Genomic DNA, 13,766 nt, shown 5'->3' with positions numbered 1-13,766 from the left:
TATCGTACAAGAAATGCAACAGAAAAGAAAACGGAGACAATGAAAACAGACAGTGGAGTAGTTGCAACTGGCAAGAAAATGGAACAAAGGAAATGGTTTTGTTAAGAGCAAAAGACAATAGAAAAAGGAAAGAAAACAAAAAGAAAGAGAAAAGACCGTAGTGCTGGCGCCAGTTTTTGAGTTCAGCCCCCCCCCCCCCCAACTCATTCGGACATCCTCTCCCGCTTGTCCACTACCTCCTTCAGCACCTGCAGCTTCTCCTCTGTCACGCGAATCGCCTCGCGAATCTCGCGGTCGTCCATCCGTTCTTCGCGCAGCTTCTCCTCGACCGTCCGCGGCTCCACGGTCCGCTTGCGAGCTGCGTCGCCACCCTTGGTGCTTCCTCCACGGCCGCCGCCACTACCATGGCCGACGGCCGCCCCGCTGACCACGCCTCCGTTGTCCATAAGCCGGTCGAGCCCCACCCGCTCCTCCAGCCAGTCCCAGAGCTCGCTCTCCTCGCGCTGCCACATTTCCTCGTACGCCACCAGCCGGTCGGGGTAGCCGGCACCGCGGCGCGAGGCGCCGCCGCCGACTCCGCCGCTGTTGTTGCCGTTCGACCCGAACCGGAACCATGAGGCCACCAACAGCCCGACCAGCAGGCCGTACATGACGTTGCCCGTCAGCAGCGGCTTCACAATGTCCACCGCCGGGCCCAGGATCCCGTGCACCGGCTCCAGCACGCCCCAGTCCGACTTGGCCGACGGCTTGGGCTTGCTGCGCTCCGAGTCGCTGGTCGGTCCCGAGGCCAGCGCGCCCGCCTTGCCCTTGCGGCCCTTCTTGCCGGCTTTGCCGCCCTTGGCGCCGTTCGCCGCGCCGTTCGTGGCTGTGCCCGCGCGTGACCGTGTCGCCACCGCCTCCTTAAGGCCTGCAAGCAAGTCGCGGCCGTACTGGGCCTGGCCTTCGTTGGCAGCCTTCTCGATCGGCACCCTGAGCCAGCTCTTGCCCGACCACTCCGTCGTGCACGTCATCTGCATCCGTGTGCCGTTGCCCTCCGCCCACGACAAGCAGTAGTTGGTCTTGACCGTGAATACGTTGCCGCTCGGCACGTCCGGGTTCTGTGTTGAGCAAACAATGTGGATCGCCTTGTCAAAGTCGAGCGCCTCGACCTGCTCCGTGACAATGCACTTGGTCTGCTTTGGGCCAATGGACGCGTTCAGCGGCTTGATGTACGAGAACGTCCGCGACTTGTTGTCTGTGCCGAGGCCCTTCTTGTCCTGCATCTGGATGTCAAAGCACTTCTGGTCGTTGCTGAGCCACTTGGGCATAAACGTCGCGGATGCGCCGCCGAAGATGTAGCTGAACACCTTGCCCAGCGGCGCAGGGATGACTTCGTCAATAAGACCCTTGTCGTAGTGGGCGTCGGCGTTGCCGCAGTCGGTCACTGCGTGCGTCGTCGGGCCGGGGTAATCGGCGCCGCCCGCTGCCGCTGGTGCATCTTTGGGCTTGTCTCCCCCTGCTCCATTCGCGGCAGCGGCGGCCGCTGTGCCCGACACCTTGCGTGCCACTGTGCGCTCGGCATCGGCATCCGCTGCCCCGCCATTCGCCTCGGCGGCCTGTGCCACATCGTGTGCGTCGTCGTCTTCGGCGTCTTCGTCATACACGTCATTTGAGTCGTCGTCGCTGTCGTCGCCCGAATCTGACTCGCTGCGGCTGCCCGCAGAGGCACCCTCGTCGCCTTCGTCAATCTTCTCGGTCTTGTCGCCGCCGGTCTCGTCGATGCGCACACCGTTGAGTGAGCTCTGGAGGCTGGGGTGGCCAAGCTTCCAGATCTTCACAATCAGGTCGTACGTCGAGTCACGGCTCGCAAAACTGGCAAAGATGTGCTTTGCGTGCAGAGTCGAAATCATCAGGCCATTCTTGAAGACGAGGGCCGTGCTGCGCTTCTCGACCGACACGATCTCGTCAAAGCTCATGACGAGTGTCGTCACCCAGCCGAGAATGTTACTGCTGAAGCAGAGATGGCCCTCGGACACATACAGACGACCATGCGCCAGGATCTCGCGCTGCAACGCGCAACTATAGTCCTCGATGAGATAGTCGTCGTCTGGCACGCTCTTGAAGAAGTTGTGGAAGTCCCGGTTGCGCTTCTTACTGGCAACGGCAAATCCTGTGAGCTTCGGCGTGCTGCCGGCGTGGGCCGGGTGCGCGACCGACGCATTGGCGGCCGCAATCGCGGCAGCAATGGTACCGCCCGACACGGCGGAGCTGCCGCGGTTTCTCCGGCGCCCAATCGCACTCCTTATGCTCCCGGTACGCTGGACGGCTGCTGGTTCCTTTGGCTCCTTGTCACCGTACAGGCTGGCCGTCGGTGGTGTGCGGTCGTCGTGTGCGAAGTCCGAAACGGATCCGGGCCGGCCGCTATGGCCCGCATCACTGCCGTGGTCTGTGTAGTCGGACGGCGCATGAAAATGAGAGCTGTCCGCTGGCGCAGACTCGGACCGGTGCCTGGACTCGGACGACACTTCAGCGACCCTCTGTGCATGTAGGATCGGCGAGTTGGCCATGGCAGAGATGTTGGCGGAGTTGGCGGCCGAGCTGCCGCCCAAACTGCCGTTGTTCTTGGGCTGGTCAGCGATGCCCAATTGGCTCAGGCTCAAATCACCCATGCCAAGTGTTTTGACAGCTGGTTCTTTGGAGCTCGATGATACGGACGGAACAAGCGGCGCGCCGAGCGACTCAACTTCAACCTCGTCGTCGTGGTCCTCCCCGGTGCCTTCTGTAGAGACAGTGAGGCTCGACCCGGTTTTGTCGTCCTGGTCTTTGCCACCGGTCTTCTTGCTGCTGTTGCTCCAGGGGGCTGTGAGATTGGTGCTCGCGATGGTGCTGCCAAAGCTGTTGGTCGCGTTGCTCAGACTGTTTGTGGCGTTTTGCGCAGCAGAGAGGACGGACGAGAAGAAGCCACTGGCAGAGGGTGTTACCGCACCGCTTTCGGGCGTGGGCGTGAGGGGAGCGAGGGTAAAGTTGGAGAGTTTGCTTGGAACTAGAGAAGCGGATCCGGCACGGCTTCGTCTCTGCGCGATTATACTGTGATTGACGGACGCAGGCGAGGACCCGTTGGAGTGGCCGACCGGGCTGTAGCTGACTGCGTCAGGGGACGCAGTGACAGCCGTCCGAGGGCGAACAATGGTGTTCAGATGGCTTGGGTCAGTCGGCGTCGGGGGTGTGTTGACAATGACCGGAGTGGCTTTCTCGTCGGACGGCGGTGTTTCGGGGCGGGCTGTCGTGTCAACCTTTTGACCACGGGAGACACGCCGGAACCGCTCGTTGGGAGCGGTCTTGGAGGTACCCGGTTGGTGCTGAGATGCGCCGGCCACACTGTGGGAGGAGGAGGGTGGTGTCGCGGATGTCGAGCTGTCGGCAACGGTAATGGAGGGGAAGGACGTGGTTTGCAAACTAGAGGCGGGCGAGTTGGAGCTCTTGCTGCTTTCTTCGGCCGTGTCCGCTCGAATGAGATCGACAGGTCGCTGTCGCTCAGGGCTGTGGCTGTCGGTGCTGGCGATGCTCGCGGCCGGGCTCTTTTTGGACTTGAATACACTGCGAAAACGGCCAGCCGGTGACGTGGACCGGCGGCTTTTGGACGATGGCGGCGCCAGGCCCGTCTTGCTTGAGGACAAAGGAAGCGTGTAACCCAGCGTGTCGGAGTCGGTGGTTTCCGGTGGGAGCGTTGATGCACGCGCAAAAGGGTCTTCTGCGTCGTCGTCTGGAGTGCGGATGTCTTGGAGATGGTTGGCCTGGACTAGTGGTGATGACGTTGTGAGGTAGCCAATCTGGGATGGGTGGGTTGAGAGGCCCTTGGGGCGCGACGGGCTTTAGGAGAACGTTAGAGAATCATGCCGGAAGAGAAAGTGAGAGTATTGCAAGATGTAAATGTCGCCTTGGAAACAATGATGTGAGGGGGAATAGAAACACAAATTTAATTGTAGAAGGAGAACACGGGAAGGAAGCGGGACGTTAAGAGAAAACAATAAGCTGGACTGGAAGCGTCGGGAAAAAAAAGTAGAATCTGGGCAAAGTCAATTGACCGCTGCTCAGCAGCGGGCTTGGCAAAAGGTGAGCAGGATAAAAGCACAAAAAGAGCGAAGAAAGAAAGGATAAGCTAATGAACTAGCAAAAGCTCCTAAGACGAGAGCGGTCGTAATGCAGTTCAGGGCGAAGGCAAAAAAGGCAGGGACGAAGCTGGGGAACAGAGGCAAGGATTTTCGAGGATGATTCAGCCGACGACGTCACGAAGCGACAGGGCGGCGAAAGTACCCAGAAAACCAGCGATGAGATACAACAAGCCAAAAAGAGGCAGAAACACGAGGCAGAGAGCCAAAATGTTGACGGCACAAAACGCAGCAACGTGAGGCGAGATGGAGAGTATTTTGGCCGTTGGGACAATTGGCCGCCTGTCTTCAGCGTTACAGAACCGGGAGAGGAGAGCGAGTCACTGTTGCCTGGCCACGAGAGATGGGAGGGGAGCGAAAAGCAACGTAGACATGCCTTCACAACAAACACGCGTATGTGGTTTGCATGTAGACAGAACGACTGGGAAACAAATGAATGCAAACGACGCAGCAAATGTAAGACTGCTGAACAAAGAGAACAGGAAACTCACAGCAGATCGTCGTCGGATCGCCCGCTGGCGTCCTCCTCGTCAACCATGTTGAGCAGGCTGTCGTCGCCAGTGGCTGTGGTCTGCTGGCTCAGGGCAGTGCGCCCTCGCGATCGATTTGGTTCGTCGTCGGTCGGCTCTTTTTGGGCAGACCGCTTCCAGCGCCGGATCGACTTGGGTCTGGGCAGCTTGCCACGGTTGTTTGTTCCCTTGCCGCCGTTGATGCTGTTGGCCGGGCTTGATTCCGCTGACATGTTCGTGTGTATCTGGATGGGCCGTCCAGTGACTGGCCGAGATGCGGACGTGCTGCGAGCAGCTGGAATGCGCCTGTGCAATTTTGTGTGCTGCCTGGGTCAGTGGGGAGCTGGGAATCTGGAAAGCTGGCGAGCTGAAGAGTGACAGGATAGCTTGGGAGCTCCAAGAGCTCGACGAGCAAGCGTCGTATTATCGAGCGCTACGAGCTGCAATACAGGACGTTTTGCTCCGTATTCGTTCTCTCGTACCTCGTAAAATGGGGCCCAGTAAACAGGGTTTGGTGCACTCGGTAGCGGCGGGACGGCGCAATTGCGAAATCCGTGACGCGTGGGTGGATGGGCTTATTTTGCTACTTGCGCTGATGGTGGTTTTTCTTCTTTATTGATGTGCGGCTTCACGTCGTGTTGTTGATTTGTTTCTTGCTCAGTTGCCAACGAGCTTCCGCCTCTTCCGCGGTCCCTCGCCAAGCCAGGGTCTCTTGTCCCTTTCGTCTGTCTCGGCACAGATCGTTCTCGTTTTCGTGCGTTTCAACGTGCTGCGCAGACCGCTTCGCAGTCTGACATCTGACATAAGCCGTCTTTGACAATGTCAGACTTGGTGTCTCATGGTCTCTTGGTTTTCCTAAAAGCAATGACTGTCCTGTACTCTGCCCTCGACGGCCGATGTTGAAGGATCCAGGGTCCCGGGTGTCGGATTGGGATTGGATTTTTTGGGCTGGAGACTCGCTTCGGGTTCCTCTGGACACCGTTATGTTCTTGACGCTCGTGATCGCAATTTGCTGCAACAGTAGTGGGTCGGTCTTGCTTGGCCGCGCAAGCTTGCCCAGGCAGCGTGGTGACAAGGACGTAAAAAGGAGCAAAAAGAACAAAAAGAGTAAAACGTAGAAACGCAGACAGCAAAAGAGGAGCAGGTTTTAACACAAAAACATAAAAATAGCAAGTCAAAACAGGGGGCTCCAAAATGGCCGGCAGCGCATCAGCAGAATTGGGCCGTGTGCTCTGCGAAACGTGGGGTCACTCCTGCAACGTGAGAGCTGACGGAGAGATCCGAGGCCCTGGGGGATGGAGGTGGTGATGTCGGCGGGTTTTGGTGAATGGGAAGGAAAAGGGGGGAAAAGAGGCGACGCGAAGATGCGGCGCGGAAAGGAATCGACGATACTTTCCTACATATGCTCATGTGCTCCTGCCCATCAATTCCCCCATTCGACTACGAATTAAACTGATAGTACAGGCTGTTGCATTTGCGACTCTTGAGGTACGTGGGAAGGTGCTACTCCAGCATCTTGCCGTCCCTGGGGCGAATCAGGCTACCTACCTTTCTCTCCCTCTGTTTCCCCCCTTGTCATGGTTGCTACTTCCCTCCCAGGTCGTTCGTAAATCACGATCGAGCAAGTAGCCACATTGTCCCTTCCTTGGCGTTGTCGCCAAGCTACATTCGTACACCAAGGGGGAAGGCACAGAGCCAGCCAGCCACTTTCAGGAAGTAGCGAGTGAGAGTCGGCGGGGTGACGGTATCGCACTGTGCCTATCGTAGCTCATGTACCGTACACATTCCACAGTGTGAATATTACATAACACAGTATTCGCTAACCTCCCGCCTCCTTATCGCCCGTAATCGGTCACACTTCACTCAGTTGACGCTGACATCGTCATCCTCGAACCATCATCCAACCGGTCTTGAGGTCACCTCGAATTTCACGATACCAATACAGAAGCCAGAGAGCTTCTTGGCGATTACATTTTAGAACCGACTGTGACTGCTTGGAGGGACATCTCACGCGGGCCTCACGATGGAGGCTTCGCCGCTGATCAAGGTAGGCAACCAAAATGTCGACATGTCGGATTCGTGGCCTGTGTAACCCATCTCGAGTTTGCGGACTAACCTTGCTTCCCCATCTAGGCTCACGACCATGCTCGCGAAGCATCTGTTGCAACACACGCCGCCGACACCGTCGTCGCAGTCAACGAGCATGCGCTGGCGGCGGGCGAGTTCGCCACGGCCGCGAGCGACACCTCGAGCGCCGAAGCGCTGCGCACGCTGCGGCTGCTCGAGCAGCACCACCAACGGCTCTCGCAGCTGCTGCGATACTCGCTTGAGCACCCGCTGCCAGGCGCCGGCGGGGCACTGGCACAGAAACCGGACGGCGACTCGATCAACGAGAAAGTAGCAGGGCAAAGTGCCGGGGATGGAAAGGCCGCCGTGACGGGGAGTGGAGCTGCAACGGCTGCGACAACGACGTCTGTGTCCGGGGTAGTCTCGCGCGGCGAGTTTGCCGGACGGGCAGCAGGTGGCACGGCGGGTGGCTTCGCTGGTGGGGGTGATGGCGCCTCGGGCGGCGCGGCAAGCGGCGGCAGCGCATCGGCCGCGGCCGCGTCCATGTCTGCGACGGCCACGGCACACCAAGCCGGAGCTGCTGCAATGGCCAACATCCAGGCCGGGGCCCGTCGCTACCCTCCGTCCCGCGAGCTGTCGTCGTCCATTGCGAACAACCTGGCGTCGGCACGCGGCATCCGCGGCGGGTCGGCTGCTGCCCGTCTGCACCATCGGGGCCAGCCTGCAGCACCCAGTGTCTCCAACGACCAGGCACCCGGCAACCTCGAAGCGTCGCCTGGGCGCAAAGAGGGCGGCGGGTCTCGTGCGCAGATGCAGAGTGTGCTGCAGCAACAGCAGGCCAAGCCCAGCTGGGTGCCGCCGACAGCCCAGCCACAGTCGCATCCGCACATGTTTGTGGGCACAGAGACAGAAGAGGGCGAGGTGATGGCCAAGGCCGACGAGGGCTTCTCCCGGTTCTACAGCCGGTTTGGCAGCATCATCAACCGGCTGTCGGCGCCACTCGCCTTTGCAGGCCTGCCGCTGATCACGGAAGAGGCGAGTGCATCAGACGCCGCGCCAGCTTCGACGACTGCAGAGGCGCACGGACAGGCTGGTGCGGCGCCCAGGCACCCAGCTCACGGCCGTTCATCGTCGCAGCTGTCCACGTCGTCGGCTGCCGAGCCAGATCTGTCGCAGATCTATTCTCGCGCCGCCCTGCGCGCCCTGGGCCGCGACACGGCAGGCCACATGGGCAGCGCCAACGACTCGTTCTATGTGGTGCCCAAGACGGGCCACACGGCGTCGTATGCGAATATTTTGAGTTTCGACCAAAAGGAAAAGCGGCGGCAGATGGCGGCATCGTTCCATGGCGGAAGTGGCGGCGGTGGCGGCATGATGGACGAGATCCCCGAGGTGGCCGACGACGGAGACGACGATTTCGTCGATGCCAAGGAGCAGCCGCCGTCGCCGACGAGCAGCCGAGCACGGGGCAACCGTATGCACCAGCTGGGAGCCAAGTCGGGCGTGGCAGCGGTGGACCACTTGATCGAAGAGCTGTACACGGAGAACCAAGGTCTGAAGAACATGCTGGACAAGTTGAGCCGGCGGCTGCACACGTTCGAAGCGAGTGCGCAGCAGTCGCACATGGCGTTGCAGGAGAGTATGCGGTTCATGCGGCCGGGGTCGCCGAACAGCGGTGGAGGCGGGAGCGGAATTGGGGCGTCGACGTCGTCTTTGACGCCGGCGGCGGCAGCGGCAGCAGCAGCGTCAGCGGCAGCCGCGGCCTCGCTCAAGGCGAATCGTGGGGCGGGCAGCATGAACACCGGCGGTCTTGGCACGTCTGCGGATGCCGACTCGAACTTGGACACAGCGTCCTTGCTCTCAAAAACACGGGACCTGGAAGAGGAGCTGGCGCAGGCGCTGCAGCGGCTGGATGCGTCGGAGAAGGAGCGGGCCCACCAGGAAAAGACATTGCAAAAGTACCGTGAGAAATGGGAAAAGCTCCGGGCCGGAGCCAAGGCGCGACGAGACGCGAATCCAGGTCCGTCGTAGCTGGAGAATTGCTTTCCAGAAAGGCAAACGAAATACACGAGTTTTTGACAAACATTGCAATGTGACGGTCTTTTATTCACATCGTAAATCAAAAGTGGATATCTAAGTAGGACGAATCTGTATCCTCGTAAAGCAATTCCATGCTAACCAACAAAAAACCCAAACGCCTGTACAAATCACAAATGTTACATCCGTAGCCTCCAGGAGCCTCCAGTAGCCTCTTATCACTCCTCCCCTACCCGTTGCGCTTGCGCATAAACACTCTTCTTTGTCAGGCCGCCACCAACCGACGCAAAGAGAGCCGGCGCTATCTGTTGCAGCTGTGCTGCTGCCGCCCACGACGCCACACTGCGCAGCGCCACCGCCAAAAACCCCAGCGTCTCGCGGTCGACGTCAAAGACCTCCCACCACGGACCGGCTGCGTCGGGCAGTCGGGCGCCAATGTCGCGCGCCGCGCTGTAGAGAGCCGCGACAGCCAGTTCGTGCGGCTGGTGCGTGACATACAGCAGCTGCGGCGACAGCAGGGCCGTGTTGAGGTACTGGACGGCGCGGTGGGCGAGGGCCGAGTCGGCTGGCGGGCCGGTGTCGCCCAGGAAGCTGAGGGTTTGCAGGTACGTGATGGCGAGAGGATGGGGCAAGGCGACATGCGTTTCAAACGCGAGCACGTCCAGCAGGCGCGTCTCGCAGGCGAGAACGTGCGTGTGGAAAGCGGCGTACTCGGTATCGTTGCTCGCGCCCCCGGTTGTGCCCTCTGCAGCACCGGCCACTGCCAGATAGTGGTACACATTGGCAATGTCTCGGGCCGATCGTGGGAGCGGTCCTGTCTTGGCCACGAGGTAGACGGCGGCGGCCGAGACGTGGCGGTAGTCCGTGGCGCGGGACTCGTCAATGTCGAACCCAGGCGCCTGCACCCAGTACCGCGCCAGCAGGACATTGGCCCGCGCCGTCGTCGACTGTGGCAGCTCGAGCAGCAAGCCGGCGGCCTGGGTCAAGCGCTGTGTCGCGAAGAAGACGGCGTCGAGCAGTTCGCTGGGCAGCTGCAGCGCCGCGGCGCGGTCACGGCAGCGGGCCAGCTGTGCGGCCGTGGCGAGTGGGTTTGTCAAGTGCGACATCTCGGGCGGTGTTCGTGACAGGCGCTCGTGTCAGTTGAGGTTGTTGTTAGGTTGGGTTGGCAAGGCTGTCGTTTTACGGCGTCGCAGAATTTTAGCGCATATAGTGGTTCAAACACGCTAAATACACTACATGGTGATATCATTCTGAGCCTCATAATGTGAATTAAGGGACGAAACGAGATAAGTGTCGCGCTTATGATTTATTGACAGAAAATTTCGCATGCAACTCGATTTACGTGCGTATATATTGTATTGAGATAGACATACTTAGATATACATATACATATACTTGTATATGGCAGTTCAAGACTTACACTGCCTTTCCAGCTATCAATTCATGATATGCCTGCCACCATTTCGTATTCAATCCATTTTGCTCATGTTTTCACGTGGATATCGACATATCTTATATATTGTACATACGGCTTTTTAGCCTTCGATTTCTCGCTCCGCTTCTCCCCGTCCAGGCCTCCCACCCTCCCATCTCACACATTCTTTTCCCGTGAACCAACCACGCGCTCAAAGCTGCCCAGCTCCATCGTGAAGGAGTGGCGTCCACCCGTCATGCTGCGAAGCCGCGTGTCGTACGCCAGCATCTCCTTGAGCGGGACCTTGGCCACAATCTCGAGGAGACGGGTCACGCCGCGCTTGGCCTCGCGCAGGGACTGGATGGACACGTACGGATCGGGCGGCGCGTACACTTGAGCGAGGTCGATGGGAGAGTCACCGGCCGTCGATGAGGTTGACGACGACGCGCCCGCCGACGAGCTCTCACGGACTTCGAGAACGACGCCGCCTCGGGAGCCCGTGATGTCTCGCTGGATGGCGCCCGCACTGTCGTCGGGACACGCAATGCGTACGTTCATGACTGGCTCGAGAACACCCACCAGGCCCTTGTCATGCGCCCCCCGCAACGCGTTGCGTACGCCGTGCAATGCCGCGTTCACAATGTGGCCGTCCGTGTCGGCGCCGCCATAGTCCGTCTTCGCGTTGAAGACAATCGTCACTTTACAGCCGTGCAGCGGCGAACCGCGACGGGGGCCGCGAGCAAGGGCACCGTAGGCGCCGCTGAACAGCTGGCGGCTGACCATGTCGAGGTCAAAGGGGAACACAGTGTTCTCGCCGCCGCCCTCAAACCGGATGACGAAGACATTTCCGTCGCGCTGAAAGTAGAACGAGGCCTCGCCTGGTTCGTCCCTGTGTGTTTTCTGCTGCTGTTGCAGCTCGCTCGCTTCGCCCTCTTCAATGCGCTCTACTTCCACCGTACACGCTGCCATGCCCGCCTTGTTGGCCACTGTGCGGTCGTAGACGTGCCGTGTCGGGCCCGTCGTCGCCGTGGCCAGGCACTCCTTGTAGTCCACCTGCACGTCACTGAACGATGCGTTCACCCGGTATGTCGTGCGCAGCCGGTCCATGGCCACGTCCAGGTGCAGCTGGCCCATGCCCGACAGCACAAACGTGTCTTCGCTGCCGGCCTCCTCGCCGCGCTGCCACCGCAAACTCGGGTCTTCACGGGAGATCTTGTCCAGCGCGTCGGCCAGTTTCTTCGTCTCCACTTGGCCGTACGCCTCGACTGACACGAAAGCCACTGCAGGCCCGACGTCCGGCGGTCGGATCGTCATGGCGCGCAGGTCGGCCGTTGTGAGATTCATGTTCTGGGTGGAGGTGGGCAGAATGTGCAGCGTGTCGCCTGTCCGCGCCGACTTGAGACCCGTAACGGCGCCGATCTGCCCCGGCGCCAGGTACGGGATCTCGCCGATCTTGGCGGCCGACACCTGTGCAATTTGAAACGGCTTCTCGAACTTGGCCAGGTTGGCGTTCCACACTTGCGCGTTCTTGTGCAGCGATCCGTGGTAGACGCGCACAAATGTCAGCATGCCATGCGTACCTGCAAACAGACTTGGGTCGTTGACGACCTTGAACACGGATGCCAAGGCGCCCGTCTTGCTGGGGTCGGTCGATGCTTTGTTGCCCTTGCCGCCTTTTGCCTTCTTTCCACCCTCGGTCGCCACGTCTCGCGCCATAACATCGCCCAGCATCCTGGCCTCTTGGCCAATGCGCACCTCAACGTCGTGTGTCTCCTGCGGGTTCGGCAGGTAGTCTACGACGGCATCCAGGAGCGGCTCGACGCCGATGTTGCGCAGGCTCGACCCCGCAAAGACGGGCACGACGCTGCCGTTAGCCGTCCGCACCACACGTCGGATGCTGGCCTTGACCAGCGACGACGGAAGGTCCGCTCCCTGCTCGGAAAACGCCTCGACCAGCTCGTCGTCGTCCTCGCACAGCCGTTCGATGAGTTTGACGCGCGCCGTCTCCATCTCGTCCCACAGCGCCTCGTTGGCCCGCAGCGTCTGCTCTTTGACGAGCGAGCAAGTGCCGTTGGACGACCACCGCAGACCCCGCCGCTCAAGCACGTCCACGACGCCCTGAAACTCGTCGCCAGTCTTGTCCCACAGCGGGATCTGGCACACGAGCGGCCAGGCGTTGAGCCGCGAGGCCACGTCAAGCACGGACCGCTGGAACGACGCGCCGTCGCGGTCCAGCTTGTTGACGTATACGAGCCGCGGAATGCTGTACTGCTGTGCCGACGCCCACACACGCTCCGTGTGCGCTTCGACGCCCTTAACAGCATCAATGATGCACACGGCACCGTCGAGGACCGGAAGACAGCGGTCGACCTCGAACCGAAAGTCTTGATGGCCGGGCGTGTCGATTAGATTGATCGTTTTGGGCGTCTGGCCCTGTGCAAGATGTTGCTTGGGCGGCCAGTTGAAGCTGATGGCGGCCGACTGGATTGTAATGCCACGGGCCCGCTCCATTGGCAGAAAGTCCGTAATGGTGTCGCCATGGTCGACGTCTGGCTGGTTAACGGGGTTCTGTACGTGAGACACAGTTAATGGGTTACTCACTTCCGAGATGCCTTGACACGCCACTGTAGTAGAGCATGCGTTCTGTCGTGGTTGTTTTGCCCTGTTTGATTATTAGACCACAAAAATTGATGTTTCAAAAATAGAAAAAAAGGAAAAAGCTTCTCATATGAGACCTCAGACACGTACTGCGTCCACATGAGCAATGATGCCGATGTTGCGAATGTCTTCTATTTTTGCGTCATGGTACGCGGCACTGGACACCGCATTTGTGGATGCAGCTCGCGTAAAGCCAAGGCTCAATGTCAAGCATGCTGCTCTTGGGCTTGGTATTATTCTCGCCGTTGTTGCTGTTGTTCTTGTTGATAGCTGGCCAAATAGATGCACACGCCAGCTGCGGTACCGATTGACCGCTGGCCGTGATGACATGGCAGTTTTAGACCTCGGAGCAACGTGAAGAGGTCAATTGGCCTAGTTTGGCGTCCGACGTTGTCGTCTCATTGAAAGCCGATGAAGTTGAAAAGCTTCAGGTCCTGGATGCAGTCACCTGACCTCCAACTCCACACAAAAGCGCTAACCCGCTTCCTGCAAGCTCGTCTGGTTCGCTCTTGCTGTTCTTGGCCCATGCTCCCACTGGCCCCACCTTGCTCCACCCACAGCCACCGTCGCCCACGAGCCACCCGTCGCTGCCTCCGAAGTACGCCGCTCTCACTGGCTCCTGCTGTCTCTCGCATTCTCGACGGGGAAAGAATGCAGGAGCCTAGGTCACACGAAAACCGGCAAAACGCAACGACGTCAGCTTCACGATACGTCGTCCAGCTGTCGACATCACCACCTGCCGATCGCCCCCCGTTCCACCTCCTTTCTCGTCCTCACTCCTGCGAGCTAGGCGGACATTGCACAATTTGGTTCACAGACGTACGACCTTGCTGACGGCCCGCCTCCCACCATTGGGACGGTCCATCTGTGACAGGCAATCGGATTCCTCATCGCCCCCAGTTGACCCTCGCGGCGTCCCAACCGATATTTCGA

At 59.7% G+C, this 13,766-nt stretch overlaps 3 protein-coding genes across 3 annotated transcripts; 1 reads left to right on the top strand and 2 right to left on the bottom strand.

Annotated features, from left to right (window-relative positions):
* Nucleotides 1–203: 203 nt before the first annotated feature.
* SPSK_00373 (GRAM domain protein) lies at nucleotides 204–4,890 on the bottom strand (the record flags this gene model as incomplete). The annotated part of the gene is made up of 2 exons (XM_016727342.1): nucleotides 204–3,849; nucleotides 4,640–4,890. The coding sequence occupies 2 exons, from the start codon at nucleotides 4,888–4,890 to the stop codon at nucleotides 204–206; spliced, it is 3,897 nt and encodes a 1,298-aa protein (XP_016582826.1).
* Nucleotides 4,891–6,680: 1,790 nt separating this feature from the next.
* Nucleotides 6,681–9,885, top strand: SPSK_00400 (uncharacterized protein; the record flags this gene model as incomplete). Its single annotated transcript, XM_016727369.1, has 3 exons — nucleotides 6,681–6,704; nucleotides 6,791–8,744; nucleotides 8,960–9,885. The coding sequence occupies 3 exons, from the start codon at nucleotides 6,681–6,683 to the stop codon at nucleotides 9,883–9,885; spliced, it is 2,904 nt and encodes a 967-aa protein (XP_016582825.1).
* Nucleotides 9,886–10,352: 467 nt separating this feature from the next.
* Nucleotides 10,353–13,163, bottom strand: SPSK_00415 (elongation factor G; the record flags this gene model as incomplete). The annotated part of the gene is made up of 2 exons (XM_016727384.1): nucleotides 10,353–12,743; nucleotides 12,924–13,163. 2 exons carry the CDS (start codon nucleotides 13,161–13,163, stop codon nucleotides 10,353–10,355), a joined length of 2,631 nt encoding a protein of 876 aa, XP_016582824.1.
* Nucleotides 13,164–13,766: the final 603 nt, after the last annotated feature.

This window comes from Sporothrix schenckii, assembly GCF_000961545.1.
Source record: "Sporothrix schenckii 1099-18 chromosome Unknown Cont49, whole genome shotgun sequence".
In the NCBI taxonomy this organism is placed as follows: Eukaryota; Fungi; Ascomycota; class Sordariomycetes; order Ophiostomatales; family Ophiostomataceae; genus Sporothrix; species Sporothrix schenckii.
The sequence above is the reverse complement of the archived record's forward strand: the minus strand, read 5'-3'. Positions and strand labels throughout refer to the sequence as shown.